This window comes from Numida meleagris, chromosome 1, assembly GCF_002078875.1.
Source record: "Numida meleagris isolate 19003 breed g44 Domestic line chromosome 1, NumMel1.0, whole genome shotgun sequence".
Taxonomy (NCBI): Eukaryota; Metazoa; Chordata; class Aves; order Galliformes; family Numididae; genus Numida; species Numida meleagris.
The window spans coordinates 181,268,565-181,284,784 of NC_034409.1; the positions used below are offsets into that span (position 1 = coordinate 181,268,565).

General features: G+C 37.7%; 1 protein-coding gene and 1 long non-coding RNA gene across 3 annotated transcripts in view; one reads left to right on the plus strand and one right to left on the minus strand.

The window, feature by feature from the left end:
• ARHGAP42 (Rho GTPase activating protein 42) overlaps positions 1-16,220 on the minus strand; it is a 165,600-nt gene that overhangs the window by 119,794 nt on the left and 29,586 nt on the right. For both annotated transcript variants that reach the window (XM_021381312.1, XM_021381309.1), the window contains exon 2: positions 7,470-7,565. In XM_021381312.1, coding sequence (XP_021236987.1) covers positions 7,470-7,565 — 96 coding nt within the window. The remainder of the gene's footprint in view (positions 1-7,469; positions 7,566-16,220) is intronic.
• On the plus strand, positions 306-15,932 carry LOC110390123. The gene is made up of 3 exons (XR_002433578.1): positions 306-794; positions 12,969-13,160; positions 14,426-15,932. It is a non-coding gene; the product is annotated as an uncharacterized LOC110390123 (long non-coding RNA).

The following is a 16,220-nucleotide window of genomic DNA, read 5'->3' on the forward strand; positions in this document are numbered from 1 at the left end:
TGCTGGAGGAAGTGGAGGTTTCTGGTATCAGCCACCAACTTGACAAGGTATTGACAGACTCTGACTGTAAACAGCAAAACTTTTTTCATTGTGTTCTCAGGGAATTAAGAGGTAACCACTTTAGATTAAGTGGTCGTTAAGCAAGACTGCACCTCTATGCCAGAATTAGGGTTTAAAATGATTACATCTGCCAAAGAGAAGCCTATTTCCACCTGATGGAGGCACACACACGGCAGCCCTGAGGTGCTTTGCTGCACAGTTCAGTGGGGCATGGAACAGTATTTCATGTGTAAACTCTGGTCCAGCAGAATGAAGTGAGCTCAGTGTGCTTCCACAAGCTGAGGTTTTGGAGACTGAATTGGCCCCAATGAAAATAATCATAAAATCATAAAGATTGGAAGAGACTGCGTCCGTTAACCATGTCATTCAGTGCCACATTTCTACAGTTCTTAACCCTCCAGAGACAGTGACTCCACCGCCTCTCTGGGCAGCCTGTCCCAAAGCATCACCACTCTTTCTGAGAAGAAATTTTTCCTAATACCCCATCTGAACCCTTCCCCCCGAGTATAACTGAAGGCCATCACCTCTTGTCCTGTCACTGCTACCTAGATGACGTAATTTCCTACACTGCAGAAGTCCACTGTGCCTGAATTAATCTTTAACTTAACTAAATTAGCCATTAACCTTTGACTTGCGCAGATTAGACTTTTCCAGAGCTGACTAATACCCAGGATATGTTAGAAGAAGCACAAGTTTAAAACCACAGAATATTGAGGAATACCTAAGATCAAAAGGTAGGTTCCGGTTAAATTAGCAATTCCTTCAATCTCCTCCTGCTTTACTTTGGGTTCCCCTCTGCAAGTTCTCACAATAAAGAATCGTGATATAAATTGACTATGAATACAAACCCATAATATTAAGAATAAAATTGCTACTTTTTCTCAAGTTTTGTAAACAGCTAAATAATATGGCAATGTGGAAAAACCAAATGGAGCAACACAGAACATATTAAGCTATGGAAGTTATTCTCAATCCTAGCATTCCATAAACAAGAGAATTACAAGTAATTATAATTACATTTCTGTCTTCCTAGCCATTGATTTTTCAGACATACATCCATACTTCAAATGAGGGGGGAAAAATATGGTATTTCAATCTTTCCAGCTGTATAAAACTTATTTGCATGTGGCTCTATGTGGATGCTGAATTAATTAAGGGGAAGTAATAAGAAAAGCAATATATTCAGAATGCAGCTGAGAATCATTACTACATTTCTTTCTATTTGTAAAATTCAGTGCACTTAAATTATAAAAATTATCAACAAATACTGAAACAAATGTTAGGTTTGCCATAATTGCTTTGTTGAATTCAGGCCTACAAAGTGATCAAGGATTTCCTGTTCTTAAAATTCCAAATTCTGCTAAGGATTCTTATTTCAGAAAGTAAAATTCCTTCACCTTGCTTGTTCAAGCCTGCAGGTGAGTATCTCTCAGCCCGGGTGATCAAACCACTACATTTTTTTAAAATGAGTGCCTGTTGTTTAAAAGACACAATAACTCGACAACTCTCAACTGTTATACCTTTTTATTAAAAGTGTATTATGAGCAGCAACAGTACATGCCAGTTATTTTCAAACCATCTCTGTAATGGAATTCTCTAGCCCTCAGACTAACTATCTCCACAGAAGCACTTAGACTCACTACATGAAACTTCTACTGGGATGTCCAAGTCTAGAAATAACTGCAGAGCTGGACACTAACATAGCAAAGAGAGGAAGGAGGGAGACAGAGGTGCGGTGAAGTCATGGAATGAGGATGATAAACTGGAAAGCATTTACAGGAGAACAGAAGTTTAACCTAATAACTAGGGACAAAACATGCCCCATCTTGACCAGCAAGTGGCATACACTTTTCTACTTGTCTACTCAGTTGTTCTGGTTTAATGTCTCATTTAAACTTCCTAGCAGAATGCACCAGGACAACCAAAGCTACTGCTATTCATCACCAGCCTCAACCCCTGTAAATAGCATCTGCTCAATGGCAAGGGACAGTCTGAGACACCACAGTTTGCAATCCAATACAGTAAAAAAATTCAGACTTGCTTAACACATCAGGATGTAAACTGCAATGGCTCAGGAGATCCCATACTTCAAATCCAGCTCCTCCTGCCACAGAAGAAAAGTAGGACAGATAGGAAGGGTGCTATCTGCATCAGCCACCTCAGTCTAAAATTTCTCATTTGAATAAATATCTTAAGAGAGAATGAAGCAACACACTGATATGTATTCTGGAAAAGAAGAAAAAACAAGGTCCATGTTGTTGATCTTATTTTACCTTTTTCTCCTGCAGAGATAAAGGCCAACATTACTTTCTCTACTCCTTTGCCTTATACATTGTACTTTTCACAAGCAAGGGCAAGAACTGTGCGTAAGACCCACAGAAAACCAACCTTTTCTTCCTGGTGCAGTTGCTGTTTTGAAGACCCTATGGGATCCCAACCCTAGCATAAGATCATTCCTTGGAGTCAGTAAACAAGAGTGTTCTGAAAGCAGGTGGCGTTTGTTTAAACAGGCAACAGGGATTAAAAAAAGGGTAATAATAATAATGGTAGAAACAGATTTTAAACAAATACTTCAGGCCCATCACAACCTGATTTTGCCAAGTACCTCCCATAATTAGTTACTATTTAACATTTGCAGATAAAAATAGTCCACTAGAAGTAGTAAGGCAATTTTGTCCTCTGATTCACATCTGGCACATAGTTGCTTTTAAAGATCACTTAAAAAGTTAATCTCAAAAGTCATTCTTCCAACCAGAGGAAAAAAAAAAGCTGTCAAATCTTGGCAGGTAATTGTGGAAAAACAGCACACATTCACTCCATGCAAATACACTGACTCGCAAATAGTTTTCTATGCTAATTTAGGACTCAACCCCTTCCCACACCCATCTAAAAAATGCCTTTAGTAAATATGCAAGTCTCTAACGCTCCACAAGGTCAACAAATTCAAGCAGTAAGAACATTATTGAGATGATGTCTATGGTAATGAAATCCACCCCCAGAAACTCCACCTTCAAGGCGGTGGCAAAATCTACCTCTTTCCTTGGTGTGGGTAAGGCAGCAGTATACTAGAGACACTGGAATTCATTTTAGACTTATTTGATGTTTGGTAATGTCATTCAAAAATGTGGTTACAGATGTCAATTCAGTGAAATATGGGAAGACTATTATAAAGTCTATTAAGAACTTTTCTGAACTTCCAAGTTAACCTCCAGTGATATTCAGAGTGATTCAGACAGCAGATGACTTCACTGAGTTTAAAAATTAATTTTGAAACAGACTAATTCAAGAGGCCACTGCATGCCACATACAATAGAAATACAGTGGCTTAAAATTATGGCTACCTGGAGAGCTTTCAGTCAGCTTTCTGAATGCCCTGATGAGCTCTAAGCAGTTCCAAAAGAGAGCATATCATAATGAGAAGATTGCAATGTCCACAGATTGGTTTGTCAGGGTTTGCTTTCACACACTTTAGGTTGGCCTAAAGTTCCTACAGATTCTCCTTTTCTTCTGTTTTAACTGTATGCACACTTTGTACCATTAAAAATTCAGTTTGGCTTGTCTAAATGTCAGTAACCTTTTACATTGCTTTAAGAGATGGGAGGAGGGAAACATCCTGAACTTTTTTTTTTTTGTTGTTACTTTTAGACACAAATTATTGAATGCAAATCTATTTGCTGCTTCGAATGATTGGATGCTTGTCTGCTGACAAGCTCTGTGTTGAATTAGCGTTGAGAGACATGGTTTAGTGGGGTTATTGGTGGTAGGTGGATGGTTGGACTGGATGATCTTGTAGGTCTTTTCCAACCTAGCTGATTCTATGATTGCCCAGTAAAAGCAAAATGAAGACTGAGCTTGTGGCATGGTTGCTCAACTCAAAACAAGAGAGTCTTAAGACCAAAGCATGGGGGTCTAACAAATACCTGTTGTTAAAACTTTCCTTCTTTCTTTTATTTTCTTTTTATTATTTTTAAAAAGTTTTTCCTCTCCAGTATGTTTTTGTTCCCGCAACAAAAGAGAGCAAATTTCAGAACTTCTGACCTATTCCTTGTTCCTTAATTAAATACATTTTACAGACCATCACCATCCTATCTTAAGGATAGGATAGCATCAGCTATTAGCATCAGCTAAGACAGGATCAGCTGAGCAGCTGATGCTACCTGAAACACTTTTCATAATATAAACCTGTGAAAATATTTTTGTCTTCGGGTAAAAAAATATATATATCAAAATCACTAGGCACACAGCACACATCTTTCAGTGCTTTTTCCTAAATAGCACACACTAACATAAAACAGATACTAAAGTAAAATGGCATCCAGTGTCATGGATGAAGTTTGGCTTTACCCTGAAGTGTCAGTGAAGGGCCTAAACATATAAATAAACATAATGTATTTATTTGTCTTGGTTTCCTTTAATTCCAAAGAACACAGTCTTACACTGCTGATATTAAATCCTACTAATTTATGATAAATCTCAATACAAAATAGACAAGAACTTGTTAAAGAAACAAGACAGATCAATGACAGAATTCTACTCAACTGTTAATTATTTTTGTCTGTATTAGCTTCAATACAGATAACAAACAGAAGAAAGGATGACAAGAACAGAGAGATTCCTGCAGAGGAAATTAGGTGATATAAGCTGGATACTATTAGGAAAGGAGGAGCTGGGAGAACCTTGTTCTTGCATTATTTATGTCTGCACATTGTAAAATGACCAAAAAAAGACACCTGTCCATTAAAAACACAGTTTTTGCACTTATCTGAGTCTAGGTTACCTAAAAGTATAGAAGCTTGTAAACAAAACACATTTTTTTGCACAAAACTCTCGTTGTATTCTCTAATTGCACATCAGGCAGAAACACTGTACACTACCATACATCTTTAAGAGGCAAGACTTTACACTGCCATTCATTATTTAATACTGAGGAATGCGCAATTAGTTAGATGAAAACCTCTCCTGCTTAAGATCGAACTGTATCAAGCCTTCTTCATAGTGTTAATGATTAATGATTTTAGTTCTCAGATACCACTTTCTGCACAAATTTCAATCACACAGAAAAAATAGTGCTTGGCTGAATCACACGTCATTGAAGCTAATATTCATGTTCCATTAATCAACTATATGACCTTTGTAACACTGTGGATCACATGCTGCCATGTCAGTTTCAAAACAGGGGAAGATATTCTGCCTACATTAAGTGCACTTAAGCTATCAACCAGGGACCTTCAACTCCAGTTTCATTTTTAAAAAAAAAAAGTTCACAGAGCCATCAACTCAGTTCCAATATTTATTATAGTTTTTTAAAAAAATCCCTTATACTCCATATTTGAAAAAAGTAGAAACTTAAAAAAAACTGAGACATTCTGTCAGAAGAAACTTTATTTGGGAGGTAATATTAGCATGCATTTCTACTACGATGCTTGAAATAGAAATGTGTTTTAAAATCTGCAGAATGTAGTCCCCACAAAGATGGTATTTTTCTACAAAACTCATCAAGTTCGAGTATCACTGGAAACTGAAGTAAAACCTCCCAGCCGCATTCACAGTCATAGATTTTCTTAAAGGAGGCGGAGGCAGAAGGAGTCACAGAGAGCAGGATTCTTCTACACAAAGCTGTCTTTGATGATAAAAAAAACATCGAGCTCACTGGGACACTCTAAAGATATGAACAAATTCTAGCTCACTGCTCTAGGGAGATCAAAAATTGAGTTATTCTATAAAAGCACACAGTATCAGTAACGTTCTGTTAGACTTGTATTTGATTCCTGTCAGTTTACCTTTCACTCTTATAAGCTTCTTTGATGCACACGACAATCCATCAGGCAATGGTTGCCTTAGAAGCTAGAAATCCCTTCTTTGAAGCTCCAAGTGAAATAAATCAGCTGTCAAGCTTCATGAACTGTTTTTTTCTAAATAGTTTTAAATGCCTGTTTAATGTCTAAACAATAAAATGTCTTTTCTACATTTAGGCTGCAAGTAAAACGAAAGTCCTCCTTGTCCACAGTCACCTCATTTTAAATGCAAAATTTATGTCTTAAAAAAAAAAATGGACCAAACCTAAGGCCTACAACTTTGAGATACTGTAGATTTAGTTTAAATGTATAAAATATGCACACGCTAACTTTAGCAGCCAAGAAATAATACACAGAATGCCAAAAAAAGTGCATACATATGAGTCCTTTTAGTATATGTGTATTTAACAAATCAGAAAAAAAAGAAATCAGAGGATGAAGTACTGTATTTAGTAAATTAGAATACAGTGCTTCACAGCCCTGGACAAAAATGTTCTTCTACTTTTCTGAATGTTTTAAAAATCAACAGAGGAATAAAATTCACACTAAATTACTAAATTCCACCCTTTTCACACTTCCCTATCAATTTCCGAGTGTGTACTACAGTATTAGGTACCAATATTTTAGAAATCAGTTTGAATGAAATCACAAAGTAAATATTTAATGTAAATACAAAACAATTTTTAAATTTTCAAAATGTAACCTCATCAATAAGCAAGCAAATACTTTTTTTTTCCCCTCTACGTGATGTAGATTCTTTTTAATTTAAAAATCCTTCATTCCCTATTGTACTGCCAAATTACTTATTTTTAGAAGCAGCTGTTTAACAACTAGCTCCCATTTGTTTTGAGAGACATGGGAGGAACAAGGTATCTAAGACTCACAATATGGAACCTATGCATTCTGAAGATGGATCAGTATCCAGGTTTCTCACCAACAGAAGCACTCCAGCTGACCAAAAGCATCGCTGTAACTACAGCAGTGCTCTGGAATAAAGAGCAGTGGGACTTCTGAATGCCAGATATGTTTCCAGGACTAGGTCTTCTGTCTACTGAAGAAAGAATATTTTGAAGATATTAAAGAGACTTATTTTCAAGGCAGGCTGAGCTGTTCAGTTTTGTGAGTGCAGAAGTTCTGGGTGTGCAGAGACAGAACATTAAGCAGCTAGTAAATTTTACTGGCAAAAACTCAGACAACTATATACTTAGGAATGCACAAGTTGTAAAGAATATATTCCTGTTTTTAGATCCTTAAACACTTCCTCTGTCTTACTGGGTACTTAAGTGTTTCTTGCAGACCCAGGTTAGCTCATGGGAAACTTGCATACCTTTTAGTATCCCAAAGAAAACTGCAAATTAAAAACAGCAGCAGGATTTAGAAGATTCACAGCTGTCTCAGTCGACAAACTTACGCTGAGTTCCTCAAACTACAAAGAACTGAGCTACATCACAAAGACATAGGTGGTTTTTTTCTTTGGCAATTACTTTTACAATCTTTCCTTATTGAGACATTTCAATTTTTTGTTATGTGCACCATTAAATAGTAAATTGTCTCATTGTAACAACAGTATAATAAACATATAAGAATTTATAAAGTATTGCAGGAGATACTTACCAATATTAATTTCATCATCAGTTTCAGCATCTCCAATACACTCAAACTGGAAATCTTGTAAGGATTGTGAAAATTTTTGCACTGCCATGGATAAATCTAAAATTCAAGAGAAAGAAAAAGAAAAAAGAAAATCAGTATTACTACACCACAGCTTCACTGGAGCGATGCTTCATTTATCTTGTTTACAAACTTTCCTTTCTAGTAACACTTTTTTGCACAGCAACTTCATTTAAAAATTCATACCACCATTTAAAACCAAACTACTTGATATATTCCAGAAACATGCTAGATACCACATTCTGTACACATATATTTTGTTGATAAATGAAGAACTGTTGTAATTCCTGAAAAACACTATAAAAAAAATCAGTGTCTAGTGGTATATCACAGATGTAAATAGACTACCACTGTTTAAAATACTGCAAGATTAGTTCAAAGATTGAAACAAAAAAAATTTCTTTTACGCATGACATTACAAAAAAAATTACATTCTCACTATTCTAATACACCAACATTGTATAATTCTACACAAAAGGTTTTGTGAAAAAATCAAAAGGGAAAAAAAAGTGCTTGCTATTTATGTAGAGGGTCCATGGTCTTTCAGCACTGTTCTCACTGTATTACACAGAGTGGATCTTAAGATTCAATGAAATACCAAAATAATTCAAAGCTTATAGCATAAAAATTCATTAGAACTCTATACATTCTAAGAAATAACGTTCATGAACAGAATATCACTGCAACCACATACACTTGTTCTTTCCCTCATTAGGCATACTAATGGCAAATGCAGAAATGAATGTGGTAAAGAAGAAACTCAGCCAAGATTTGAAAATGTTATCAGCCTAGATGAGACCAGAAAAGCAGCAAAAATTATCCACATCCTTGAGGTCATATATATGGTATCAGTTTGGAAGCTAGAAAAATTTACAGTTAAGAGTCTGATATCCACTAAATCTAATCAAAAGACACGGTGAGGTTAAGATATGAACTAAAGACAAGTCACAACTCTGTTCCAAAAGCACTGTGTATCCCTCCTAGGAAATCTTCCAAAGCTGCCTGAGTGTGGTTATGGGCACCCTGCTCTGAGCGTCCCTGCTGGAGCAGGGCTTGGGGCCAGATGGACCCAGAGGTCCCTGCCAACCTTAACACAATACCCTTAAAGCTGAAGCAAAACTGCAAGCTATATTTTATTCTTGCATGAATACACTCTAGTGTATAAATGTAGATATTGGCCTAATGTCTGAAATCAAGACATACACACACACAGCTCAGATTTAAATATCTCCAACAATAAAAACTGTGCCACTATCCTAAACAAAATAAGAGATGAAAACCTTTCTAAATCCTTTCAAATCAGAATCCGTGCAATAAGACAACAGCAAAGATTCTTCTATAATTGAAAGTAACCATTATCAAAGGTCACAGTTCCCATCAGGATTTTGCTCTGCCCCTGTATTTGCTCAGTGACACTTGGCTAACCGTGGGCCAGCAATGTGCCCAGGCATCCAAGAAGGCCAATGGCATCCTGGCTTGAATCAGAAATAGAGCAGCCAACAGGAGCAGGGACGTGATGGTCCTCCTGTACTCAGCACTGGTGGGGCCGCACCTCAAGTACTTTGTTCAGTTTTGGGCTCCTCACTACAAGAAAGACATTGAGGCCCTGGAGTGCGTCCAGAAAAGGGCAACATAGCTGTGAGGGGTCTGGAGCACAAGTCTTATGGGAAGCAGCTGAGGGAACTGGAATTGTTCAGTCTGGAGAGAAGGAGGCCCAGGGGAGACCTTGTAGCTCTACAATGACCTCAAAGGAGGTTGTGGTGAGGTGGGGGTCGGCCTTTCCTCCCACATAACTAGCGACAGGACTAGAGGGAACGGCCTCAAGTTGCACCAGAGGAAGTTCAGGTTAGATGTTAGGAAAAATTTGTTCTCTGAAAGAGTGGTTAGGCACTGGAATGGGCTGCCCAGAGAGGTGGTTGAGTCACTGTCCCTGGAGGCGTTCAAGAAATGTGTAGATGTGGTACTAAGGGATGTGGTTTAGTGAGAAATACTGGTGATGGGTGGACAGTTGGACTGGATGATCTTTGAGGTCTTTTCCAACCTTGGTGATTCTATGATTCTACAGAGTGCGTCAGCCCATGTATGGTTATACCAGATAAATAGCTAGGATGTATAGAAATGGGTAAACAAATTCTGTGTCTTACTGATAAACAGAACAGAACAAAGGAAAGAATTCTCACGCCTAATAAGGACAGGTGCTCCCTCTCCTTCAACCTACATCTGGTACCTGCCTGAATACTTAAAATTGCTAAAAGATTAGAAATAATTGAACATAAGATTACCACAGAAGTTTTTAAATATCTGTCCTAGTTGATTGTTTCTTTCAAAAAATGTAGAAAATATCCATCCTTTAAAAGAAAGTTGCGAACTGTAACAGTAAGAATTGCTTCATAATTATTTAGAATATTTGAAAGTCAAAGCACAGTAAATTTAATACATATTTCCTTTACATATATATGTATATTGCAACTGCATTTTGAAGATTTAATCATTTATAGGCATGGAACAAAAGAAAGAGTTTTTGTATTTTCTTTAGATAAAAACATGTTGGCTTGATAAAGCTTCCTTAAACCTGCATTCCATCATTTTCTCTATAAATCCTGTTTTTATTCATGAGAGACACTGTCCTTCACATACCGATACTGGTAACAGAATTAGTTATCATGCAAATTCACCTATAGTTTCCTGACATCTTCACAAAATATACCACGTTTTCCATTAAAAGCCATGCGGAATTAAATTACTGCATCCTTACTGAACGTTTCCTACTGTACATGAAAATTTTATTATTCATTGCATTAAGAATTTAAAAGCTAAACACGAAGTGTTTCCCACAGTTACTATGGAAGAAAACAAAATAAATCTTTCTGTAAGCTTAAGCACTCTGTGTTTTATGCAAAAACAGTATCTCTAATATCTAAATAACTAACTATTCTACAGCCGTTAGACCTAAACTTTAGTCGGTATGCAACATGTTGCTCTGAGTTTAAAGGACCATAGTGGTAATCCTGGCTCTCCCACCAAGTCACTTCACTGAGTCCTAAATAATTCTTTAAATCTGCTGCACAGCAATTGGTGCTGGAAGGAATAATATAGTCCTAAGGTGGATGAACAAAAAAGGTGGTCTACTGTCAGCGCTACCAGGATGGACAATGCTATCAGAAATATGGTTTGATTTTTGGGTGATCCTGTGTGGAGACAGCAATTGGACTCAATGATCTCTATGGGTCCCTTCAACTCAAGATATTCTATGAAAATATAAAAATTAAGTATCACTAATATGAATGCAGATTTATTTCCTCTGGACAATCTACTAAATGTTCACAGAAAGGAAACAAGGGAGTAAGGACTCTCCCCTATCACTCTTCTCCATGTACAATGCTCACTGGAACAAATGTCAAGGGAAAGGAAAACAAATAGTAAAAATAAACGAGGTGGAGTCTCCATTTTATACATGAGATTAGTCATGCACAGCTGCTGATCTTTCACTGTGTCAGTAAATCAGACTGTTAATGTTATTCTGTGTTTTGAACCTGAAGAAAACATGTTTAATCCAACTTTAAAACGCTGGCTAAGAAAAATGTAATAAAAATCACATGGCTCATTAGATAATTTGCTCAAATCACCCAAAATGATACTAGCTGGAGATTTCTGACTCCAAAGGAGACCTATTCTAATAGCTTGGAAATCTCTGAAGATATTGTATTAAGGGTAGAGCTGCATTGTAAAGACTAAATGAAGTTCCAAGGTCAGAGGTTTCTTATGACACGTCTTTTAGAGATTCTGTACATTTTACCTGAAAATATTAAACATTATTCTATGGAAAATTACTGATTTACCTCCGAGAGGCAGCAGTAGAATTGGTTCTGTAAGCACTCAAAGCTCAACACAGCAGATAAGCTACCAAAACTGGACCAAACAGTGCAACTACATTTCTATTTATCAGCTTCTTTCTTAGACACATCATCATTTTGACCTATTACCTGTTCATCTGGTCCCAGCAAAAGGACAAGCTGGGAAATAAGCAGGTCGTCTGTCACAGATCCAAGAATTCAAAATTGAATTAAACCCGATTTAAGAGATGTTGCCTCTTCAGTCCAAGAGAGGCAAATAATACCATGAAAAAAACGAAAAGAGATAGTGCACAGACCTTGTCCAGCTTTACAGGATGTCATTTATAGCCATACATCCCAGAGTCTTAATGTCATTGAGAAATCTCAATACATTCTACTCCTTGCAGATGTAGAAACATCAGTCACCACACTATACGAATTGGCTTTTTATGATCTGCAAGCCATGTAGCATTGCAAGAGTCACTCTTTCTCATCTTCTAGTAAGCAGATCCTAACAGCCATCTTCCCCTTTTTGTGGAGTACACATGAACTAGAATTTTTCACTTAGTCAAGGATAGAAAACTCTTCAGAGCAAAGTCTGCTGATCTTCCAAGTTACTACAAAAGCCTCATCAGCTTTATTGACTGGCAGTAACTGACAATACAAGTCTATTATCAAGGGAGGACTGTCACTCAAAAGTCTCCATGATAACGTAAGTGTTGTTGCCCTTGCTCTTCTACAGGCACTCAGTGCATACTCCCTGGGTGCCAGGGAAAGAATGAGAATACACTCCAATATCCCCTGGTTACCACAGGAGTGAGCTGCTAACTGGCACGTTCAGCTACCCTTCACATTCCTTTTCCAGCAGTATTCACCCACCTCATGTGCCCTGTGCTCCCCAGTCACACAGAAGGATTACGATCAGGTGAGCAGTGGTGTATGTAGTCCAGAGCAGCCATTTGCGCCCTGATACATTTAGGGGAGAAGGTAACTGAGGTGAAGCTGACTCTTTAGGCAGAGCTGAATCAAGTCAGCCAACCAGCCAGGGGAGTTTGTGGAGTTTGCTCAGAGGTAGTACTGAAAAGTACTCAAAGGCACACAACAGAATGTGGCTGGAAACAGTGAAAGGATAATTACAGCTTAACCACAAGAAGGTAATACAATAGCACTGTTAAATACAGATATATAGAATACAAAATATCAGTACCATGACACTAATAAAAGAATAGTAGACACCATCAGTTATTCAGGAATGTCACAGAGAAAGCAGGAAACACATTTCTCTACTGGAAACCACTTCTTCCTGAATTTGACACTTGCATATTCTTGATCTATCTTAATACATATGTAACAAAAAGAAGATGGGAAAAAAAATGCATTATACTAGAAGTCAGGTTTATTTAAGATTTACTTTTTTTCAAATTGCCAAAATAGGAGGATCTAATTTGAGCTGTAATATTTTAGGTTTTAGATAATCTATCATCTAAATAACAACTGTTATTAATAATTTATTTTAGGCTTCAGTTAAAACTTGAGATGCTGGGAATAGTAAGATAAAACTAAGATAGAGTTACTTGCATGCTATAATTCTTCAACTTTCTTATCCTAGATTTGTTAAAATATTAAACTGCCCAAAGCCTTGAGGAAAAAGGGGCAATATACTGCAACAAAGTGATGAAATGATGGATACCATTACCTGAAAGATGAAAGACTGAGCGTGTGAGTTTTGGCACAGCCTTTCACAACAAAGATTAAGCTCCACAGATAACGAAACTTGAAAAGATTTCTACAAGTTAAGTTGGTAAGCACACAGATTTTTTTTGGTTGGGGTGAAGGTTGGTTGGCTTTGCCAGTCTGTCAGCTGGAAGAACAGTAGCAAGCTCATGCCATCCACACAGGAGACCAAAAAGCTCCAAGAGCAGAGGTTTGGTGGGCTTGCAAAGAGCCCATGTCCCTGCCCAAGTAACAGCCTACAACAAACTCTTCTGAGCACACACATCAAAGGGCAAAGTCTCTTCACTTGTTTACTTACAAAGATGATTTCCTTCAGAAATGAAATTCCAAAAAACGTCATTCCTCCTGACTGATGTCAGTCATCCTGGAAAAACTCAGTACCTCTCACCAGGTTAATAAAGAAAAATAGCAGCTGAAACCTAGCAAGAAGATTAAAGATGCCTAAATGAACTCTCGAGCACAGGCAGGAATGCAGCAAGTTGGACTTCAAAGAGCAGACATCGGCTAAAATAGTAACAGCAGTAGCTCTGGTGACCCGACACAAAGCCAGTTATTGCTGTAGGGCTCCCAAGGCAGCAGAAGGGAAGGGGCCATGGCTGAGCAGCGGGGCATCGAGGGCAAGTCAGCAGTCAGCTGCATTTTGGGGCAGCTGAAGACTGGAATGGAGATCGAGCAGAGCTAGCTTCAGTGTTTCAAGCCTCTAGGATGTTTGTTTCCTCTGTTAGGTAGGACTGAAGAAGCACTGGGTGGCCGCTCTTTATGAGCTCTCCCATTTGGCATGCACTGACCTACAGGTTCAATAGAACCTGAGTTACTCAAACAGAACAGAGCACGGAACAACTGCAATATGTGAAAGAAGCTGCAGAAACTGAATGATATTGCCAGAGTACTTCATAAAATGGCATGCTAAGATATAGAGAACCATTTATGGAGGTCATTGACTTTTACTCCTTCTCAGAAACTGAAAATGAATGATTCACTTTTTGTTTTTTAATTGCTTAACATATATATTCATTTTCTTGATTTATTCCATAAGCAATTCTCATCCTAGAAACAGTTATTCTGGCTAAGTTATCTAAACACTTGAAAAAGGAGATTTATAATAGAGACGTTGTTAATGTGAACCAGCAGCAATGAGCATGATTTGCAGCATTCTTACTGCATGAAAAGACACAAGCAAGGAAACATTTAATCATTTATGCAAGTAAGAGAAAAAGAAGGGGGGGGGGCAGTATTACAAATACAAATTTTTTAAACGTTATTTATCCAAGAAAATAGTTGTGAGATACATGTATCCTTAAATACTTCATGATATGCTTCTTTATTGTGCAGATGAACTGGGAATTGCCTTGGTTTTGTTACTTCATACAAGACAGAACTTCAAGCAGGCAAGCTGTATCAACAGCCAGAAATAAGCTGGAGGAACAAGAACACCCCACTGAGAAGCGCTGAACTTCAACAGCTTCTGTGTTTGCTACAGTCAATTTGATTGTAACTAGAACAAGTCACAGTGGGACAACTTCTTCCACATCACAGACTGCAAACACAGCAGCTGGCAGCACCGTTATATTTAGGCAGTATGAATGATTAAGCAGTTAAAAGCAGTGATCATACAAGTTTGTGTCTATCACCATTATATTTCACATTCTTTCCCGCCTTGAGGGCTTTCTCATTAGAAATTCCAGCTTCACAGCTGTTGATCTTAATTCAGAAAACAGCATTAAAATGCATTTTTTTTTTAACCTCTTTCTGCTCTTCATAGTTCTCTATTGGTTTAAAATGAAAAAAAATAATGAAAACCAACTGCCAAGGTAACTATCACATACAGAAAACTTTCCGATTTCATGCATGTGACAGCAGGTCAGCCCAAACAAGAGGACTTGTTAAGGAGCTGTAAATTCATCCAAAGAGGCAGTGCTGACCACAAGGACATTGTCACATATCTCCAAAGTGCAATTAATTCACTCAACTGTACACGTTAAAAGAATTCTGGGTTTTGTTGCCAGAACAGGTAATCCCAGCTTAATAAAACATCCGCACTGTAACACCAGGACATACCCACATCACCTACAGTTAAAAAGCAAATTAAAAAGCATGCTAACATTCCTTTAAAATACAAACATAAATCCATAAAACCAGCTGAAATAGCTTCTGCCACCTTTGGTTTTAAGTGACTTCCATCACTGGAGTCTTTCCCAGCACATTGGGGTATTGCCTGGGGCTCTTTGATTCTGAGAAGTGAATTTGATGAATTTATTTACACTTCCATGCACACAAATACATTTGTTATTCTTCATAGCTGAGTCAAATTAATTTTCAGAGCGAACTTTCCTGACTGTCATAGGAAAAAAAAAAAATAAAACCACACCACAAACAACAATCCTCTTATGAGGAACTGCATTTTTTCCAAATTTCTGCAGAAGCATTTAATTCAGCCAAAGCCAGGGCAGGCTGGCACAGCAGAGAGCCTCTCTGCAGGGCACATGCAGATCACGCTGGCCACTGTCCATAATGCTTTCTAAAGAAGCCACAAGAAAAGACCACAATGGGATACAGAGCCCAGTGTCCAGAGCCAAAGGTTTTGTAGCACAAGGGCCATTGCTCTGCACTGACACAGAGTTTTGTTGTTGCTGTCAATGAACTCTTTATCCCCTCTATTTGCCGTCTTCATTGGTTTTTAGCTTATTTGCCAACTTACTATTCGGGAAACAAGTCAATGCAACTAAAATAAACAGCCCTCCAGCCCAACAATCCCATGTTGCTTTTCCACCTTCGGCTCAATGTTTTGCTCTTTAACTTCAGGGAAGCTGCTTTCTTTCTCATCACCTTCAGGGAAAAGACATCATCAGACTATGTCAGCACATAATCTGTGCATTGCTGCATTCCCCTGGGGTTAAATAAAGCACTACAGCAGTTCAAAATTTTTCAATGTCATCTTCTTATTCATGTATATTTCCATGAGAAAAGTGCACAATTTACTTTCTCATTCTATTGAACGCTGAGAAATCCCCTTGATCAAATGCAGCAAAATCCCTACTTTCTTAACACTGTGATGCAAGAGCTATCGAAAAGTCTGTATCTCCAACACCATTTACAGCTATTTACTACAACTTCTTTAAAACCCAGC